At 39.6% G+C, this 6,988-nt stretch overlaps 1 protein-coding gene across 1 annotated transcript; it reads right to left on the bottom strand.

Moving 5' to 3' along the window:
- Nucleotides 1–1,486: 1,486 nt before the first annotated feature.
- Nucleotides 1,487–4,252, bottom strand: LOC115465093 (transcription factor 21). Its single transcript, XM_030195500.1, has 2 exons — nt 3,675–4,252; nt 1,487–1,947 (listed from the first exon to the last, which is right to left on the bottom strand). Exons 1-2 carry the CDS (start codon nt 4,119–4,121, stop codon nt 1,858–1,860), a joined length of 537 nt encoding a protein of 178 aa, XP_030051360.1. The 5' UTR covers nt 4,122–4,252; the 3' UTR covers nt 1,487–1,857.
- Nucleotides 4,253–6,988: the final 2,736 nt, after the last annotated feature.

Raw genomic sequence — 6,988 nt, 5'->3', positions numbered from 1 at the left:
ATGTACATTTGTGGAAAAACATTTTCCATGTTGTTGGCAAACAAAAATGAACAGACCCCCACACATACACACACACAAAATTGCAGTTTTGAAAGAGTGCAAAATTATTTGTAGAGTACGCACTGTTCATGAAGAATCAGCACTTTTTCCCAATAGTACACACATGTGTGAACACAAGGGCAAATAGTGCATACACGTGCACACTATCAGGAAAAGTGTGTTCTCTTCATGACACACACACACTTTGCAAACAGTGCGCACTCTTTCAAAAGAATTTGTTTTCTTTCCAAAAGAGCATGCACTTTTAATAACATTGCTCCTATGAAGACATAATGGGGAAAAAAAACTGAACATTCCTGGAAACAATATGGGAAATGACATAATGCACCCCACCTATAGTCCAGTATCTTCTCTTTCCTTCCTTCCCTATCTCCCCCCCCCCCCCAGGCCTCCATCATCTTCCCTTCTCTAATCACCCTTACTTTTTCAGCATCCCCCTTTTCCCCTAACCCCCCATTTAGGACTCCAGCATCTCCTTTTCCCTATGCTCCCATTAGGCCAGCATCTCTCTCATTCCATTCCCTTCTGCCGAGTGTCCAGCATCTCTCTCCTTCTCTAGTGTCCAGAATCTGTTTCTTTCCTTCTCCCACCCACCTCCCCCCAGATAGCCATCCTCACTCTCCTCCCCCCCCCCCCCCCTCCACATAGTGTCCAGCATCTCCCCGCTCTTCCCTTCCACCTGCCACCACCCTACCTAAACTGCTGCTGGAATACAAAAGAAAATGAGCAGAAAGGAAATCATGTGTGCAGATGATCAAAATCCCATCATTGACAGGGATATTAAGAACTATTTTACAGACTTTTCCAGCATTTCACTGCTGACCACGAAGCCTGCCACCCTAAGCAGACATCTAGTCCATCTATTACAGAGTTTCTCAACCCAGTCCTCAAGACACACTAAACCAGTCTGGTTTTCATGATATCCACAATGCATATACATGAGATAAATTTGCATGCACTGCCTCCAAGGTATGCAAATCTGTCTTATGGATATGCATTGTGGATATCTTGAAAACCAGACTGGCTTGGTGTATCCCAAGAAATGGGTTGAGAACCCCTGGTCCATTGGTAGTGCTGGTCTTGATTCCCAAAATATCCCTTGGAAAGCCATGTTCTTTTTTTATAATACTTGGAATAAGATGTGTGTGTGTGTGCATGCTTATTTGTGAAGCACATCTGTCATTTCTGAACAAATACATGTAAACTAACAACAAATTCAGGCTTTAGCTTGTGAGAGGAAGGCACAGCCCGAACTGAAAATCTACATTGTTATCTTTTGATTTTGTCACTTGATCCTCTCCCGGGTGGCTTTGCATAAAGAAACTGAAAAAAAAAAACCCACAGTACAGGCAAAACCATTAGGATAATAAGCTATTGTAAACAAAATATGCATTTCTTCATTATATAAAGAAAGATTTATTCACAGAGCTAAGAAAACCACATTTAAAGAAAAATATATAAAATCTTTACGACAGATTGCTTTATAGAGATGACTATCAAAGTCAGCTGTTTCTATGACTCTACATTTGACAACATTTTACAAAAAGCACATGTTAGATGGCACTCGAACCAGCAAGGCCTCCAGACAACTGTACAGGAAAATAAAGTTTAAATATTTGGCCTTTCATTTATTTTATGTGTTCTTCTTTGGTACATTTGATCTCTTCTTTGGAAGGATAGAGAATGAATCTCATCGTCATTAAAGAGTTTGAGGTTATTTATTTTTTTCCATATAGGTTTCCCCTCTTCTGAAGACTGTCTTTCCTATATGTTCAGTGCTTTCATGTCGACTCAGGGTCAGGACGCTGTAGGGCCACACAAACGACTGCTATTCACCACTTCTTTCAAATCGTTGTCTGGTTTTCCAGCAACCATAAAAGGCCAGGTCTGCCAGGAAAAAAATAATAATAATAATGTTATAACGATGCAGTTAGTTTCCAAAAATAATAAGTCATATGAATAAAGGTTAATCTTATCTTATGACCTTTTATTCCCGTACAATTTTCTAGTCTAAAAACAGTGAAAATTGTACGGTAAATAGTAAGGTAAATAGTTTTCCCCATATTTCTTTAACATAGAAGAAAGATGATCGTATGCAGCATAAAACTGGCCTATGGAAAGATTTTGCATTTGGGAAGTTTGGAAATGTCAGAGAGCTCAGGGACAGTTTACTTTATCACTATCTAGATAGCTTTGAATTAATTGACTTGGTATTTGTAACTTTAGTGACTATAAATTCTAGCACATAATTATACACATACACCATGACAGACAGATCAAACTCTCATCATCCTGTCAAGCACCTCTCTTAGTTCCCTTCATTTGGTGATAAAAAAAAGTATCATACCATAAAACATAGCCTTAGTTTGTAAGATTTTTAAGTTGTTTCATAAATATTTTTTATTGACATTTAGGATCGGATTCCCTAAGAATTTTCTCTAATTCTGTGGGAGAAGAGGGAGAGGGGGAAGCTTACTGAATCAGCCTTTTGGTGAAAGAAGGGCTCTGAGATTTATAATTATTTTCATTCTATTTGTACTTAGAAACACTGAATAAATTAAAACAAATCTGAATTAACCTTACAGCCTGCATGCTTTGAATTGCAAAGTGTCAAAAGGCTAAAGGACAAATTAAAACAAACTCATGTCAAACTAGATAAGGCCGCAGTTGCCCCTGTGGGTCCCAGAGGTCAGTATGTGAAATAAGACACAGTCTGTTGCATAGATTTAAAATGTTTAGGCTAAACGTTCACTGAAGATTCAAGAAGGACATTACTTTTAATGATATTCAACTGTATTTTTGAATATATTACTCCTCCCTCCCCATTACCAAAAAAACTCCCGGATGTTATTTAAGTATGGACTCAGTAAGGGGATGTTGTATTGTCAGCTATTGTCTGTTTATTATTTCATGCAGGCTTTTAAATTAACGTTGCTTGCTCTTTTGTACTGAGAAGGGGGCATTTACCTTGAAAATATATTTTTAAAACCTGTTAAGACTGACTTTAGAGTGCCCTATTAATCAAACCACATGAACACCCATCATGTAACTAATGAGTTTACGTAATCACGCATTGTTTTCACAGTACTGTGAAGTCAGAACATTCAGTAGTTATTTTCAGGACAAACATTACTTTTATACACATCTACTGCATGAATTTAGCATTACTGACCTGCCTTCATGGTAGTAAACTTAACATTTATGTATTATTATACTTCTCTTTGGCTAGTTCAAGTGAGTGCATCCAGCGAGGTACAACAGAAACAATATTTTACCACACTGTCTGCTTATGTACACTGTCTGTGTGAAGATTTCATTTAATGTCTCTTCCTGCACTGGAAGAGTCAGGTCACTGGGAAAACGACATCCTTCTCTATAGCAACTACAGTTTAGCTAGAAGGGAGAGAAAGAAGCAAGGTCCTGTATACTGTAATGAGCTCTCTTTTTCTGAAATTTGTTAAAAAAGGGTAATTGATCTGATCCTTACAAACATGAAGTCATACTATTGGGATATTAACTGAACAATGTCACCGTAATCTCAGACCCTACAGTCAATTCATGCATTGTGCGAGTTATATATTTCAACCCCTGTTTATATATAAAATTCCACTTACCAGATTGACTGGATGAATGTAGCCATTTTCATACTTGTCGTTGGCAAGGATCTGCCTCAGATGAGCAATGTAGCTAGATGCAAGTCTCAGGGTATCCAGTTTGGAAAGTTTGGTGTCTGGGGGTACCCAGGGCAAGGTAGTCTTCAGTCTAGAGAAGGCTTTGCTGAGAACTCTCATCCTGGCTCTTTCCCTGGCGTTGGCCGCATTTCTTTGAACTTGCTTCCCTTCTTGATTCACCCCATTGAAATGACTCTTCTTACTGGTTGCCTTCCTTCTTTTGCCTGGGGCTCCTCTACCCTTTTTGGGAGAGCCATTTTCACAGTTAGAGCTCTCCTCATTACTCTCGGAAGTCCCAAACTCTTTACTAGAATCCATTTTCATCACCTCACATTCCAGCATTTCCACCTCTTGCAGGTCTTCAACATCACTGAGAGAGCCAGTGGACATGGTCCCCGGTACGCCACAAGGGTGACCTCCACTGGGTCTTTTGTTAAGTACCAGATGGGACGGAACTGTCCCGCAAAAGGAGAACAGAACAGGGTGGGAGACAGACAACCTCTCTGATGCTAGTGGTTGTGTTAGACAGAGCTCTGGAATTTGGCAAGAACATCAGTAATTTATCTGGGAGCCTTCAGAGGCGTGACCAGGGAAGGATTGTAGAGACAGGGGAGGGTCCCAGGAGAGCCCAGGGGGTGGTAAGAGATCTGTCCCTCCCTGACTAGAGGCTTGACCAACACAGACTTGCAATTCTTTCTCATACTCAGAAACATGGCATGGGAGGAGGGGTAGAGGAGCAGGGGAACTGTCCATTTAAAACCTTAATTCAAATCACTACAACTGGAAAAAAACAAACTCTACTACTTTTGTCCCTTCATTGAATGCAACTCTGCTTCCCTCCTCCAAGATAAGGCAGGCATCTCCTTATCCTTTTCATTGATTAATGGCAACACAAACCAGAACTCTTGGAACACACAAAATGTAATATCCTTCTGACAGCCCTTAGGAAGAGCAGTGATAACAAGAATGTTATTTGCACAGAATGCTGCTAAATATTCTGAAGATTAGAGTAATGCACAGGGCAAGAACAGTTTACAATGAACTGCAGCTACAACATAAGAACATAAAAATACCCATACTGGGTCAGACCGATAGTCCAGCTAGCCCAGTATCCTGCTTCCAACAGTGGCCAATTCAGGTCACAAGTACCTGACAGAACCCCAAATAATAGCAAGATTCATGCTACTGATCCCAGGGACAAGCAGTGGCTTTCCCCATGTCTCTCTCAATAGCAGACTATGGACTTTTCCTCCAGTAACTTCTCCAAACCATTTTTAAACCCAGATACACTAATCACTGATACAAGTTCCAGAGCTTAACTATTCATTGAGTGAAACCATAATTCTTCCTATTCACTTTAAAAGTAGTACCGTGTAACTTCATTGCATGTCCCCTAGTCTTTGTACGTTTCTAGAAAAAGTAAAAAATTGCTTTACGTTTACCTGTACTACACTGCTCAGCATTTTGTAGACCTCTATCATATCCCCCCCAGCTGTCTCTTTTCCAAGCTAAAGAGTCCTAATCTCTTAAGCCTTTCCTCATATGAGATGAGTTCCATCACCTTAATCATTTTGGTCGCCCTTCTTTGAACCTTTTCTAATTCTGTTATATCTTTTTTACGATATGGCGATCAGAGCTGCACACAATACTCAAGGTGAGGTTGCACCATGAAGCGATATAGAGGTATTATAATATTTTTGTCTTATTTTCTATCCCTTTTCTAATAATTCCTAGCATTCTGTTTGTTTGTTTTTTGGTTGCCACCACACACTGGGCAGAAGATTTCAGTGTATTGTCCATGATGACACCTAGATCTTTCTCCTGAGTGCTGACTCCTAGGTTGGAACCTAGCATCAAATAACCATGATTTGGATTATTCTTCCCAATGTGCATCACTTTCCACTTGTCCACATTAAATCTCATCTGCCATTTGGATGCCCAGTCTTTCAACTTCCTAAGGTCTTCCTGCAATTTTTCACAGTCCGCATGTGTTTTAACAACGTTGAATAGTTTTGTGTCATCTGCAAATTTAATCACCTCACTCTTCATTACCATTTCCATATCATTAATAAATGTGATAAATGTCACCGGTCCCAGTACAGATCCCTGGAGCACTTCACTTTGCACCCTCCTCCACTGAGGGAATTGGCCATTTAACCCTACCTTTTGTTTTCTATCCATCAACCAATTCCTAATCCACAACAGAACACTACCTATCCCATGGTTTTTTTTAATTTTCTCAAGAATCTTTCATGAAGGACTGTCAAAAGCTTTCTGAAAATCAAGATACACTACATCAACCAGTTTACCTTTATCCATATGTTTATTCATGCATTCAAAGAAATGAAGCAAGTTGGTGAGGCAAAACTTCCCGTGGCTGAATCATGTTGACTCTGTCCCATTAAACCATGTTTGTCTATGTGCTCAGTGATTTTATTCTTTATAATAATTTCCACTATTTTGCCTGGCACTGAAGACAGGCTTACCAGTCTGTCATTTCCTGGATCACTGATATCAGGATTACTGGTCTGTCATTTCCCAGATCACCACTGGATTCCTATTTAAAAATAGGTGTTACATTGGCATCCTCCAATCTTCAGGTAGTACAGACAATTTTAACAGCAGGTTACAGATCACTAACAGTAGTTCTGAAATTTCATTTTTGAGTTCTTTCAGTATCCTAGGGTTTATACCATCCGGTCACGGTGATTTACTACTCTTTAATTTATTGATTTGACTCAGTACATCTTCCAGGTTCACTGAAATTTCTCTGCATTGTCACCCTTGAAAACCATCTCTGATACAAGTAGATCTCTTACATCTTCTTCCGTAAAGACTGAGTCAAAGAATTCATTCAGCCTCTCTGCTACGGCCCTGTCCTCCCTGAGGGCCCCTTTTATTCCTTGATGATCTAACCATCCCAAGAAGTCCTTCACAGGTTTTCTGCTTCTGATATACCTGAAAATGTTATTACTATGAGTTTTTGCCTCCGAGACAAGTTTCTCTTCGTATTCTCTTTTGGCCTTCTTTATCAGTGCTTTGTATCTAACTTGCCAGTGCTAATGTTGTTTCTTGTTTTCTTCATTCAAATCTTATTCTCATATTCTGAAAGATGTTCTTTTGGCTCTAATAGCCTCTTTCACGTCTCCCTTTTATCACATTGGCTGCCATTTGCTCTTCTTTCCACCTTTATTAATACGTAGAATACATCTGGTCTGGGCTTCCAAAGTGATATTTTTAAACAACATCCATGCCTG

This window comes from Microcaecilia unicolor, chromosome 3 (genome assembly GCF_901765095.1).
Source record: "Microcaecilia unicolor chromosome 3, aMicUni1.1, whole genome shotgun sequence".
Taxonomy (NCBI): domain Eukaryota; kingdom Metazoa; phylum Chordata; class Amphibia; order Gymnophiona; family Siphonopidae; genus Microcaecilia; species Microcaecilia unicolor.
Note: the sequence above shows the minus strand (reverse complement) of the source record. Positions and strands in the feature narration are given on the sequence as shown.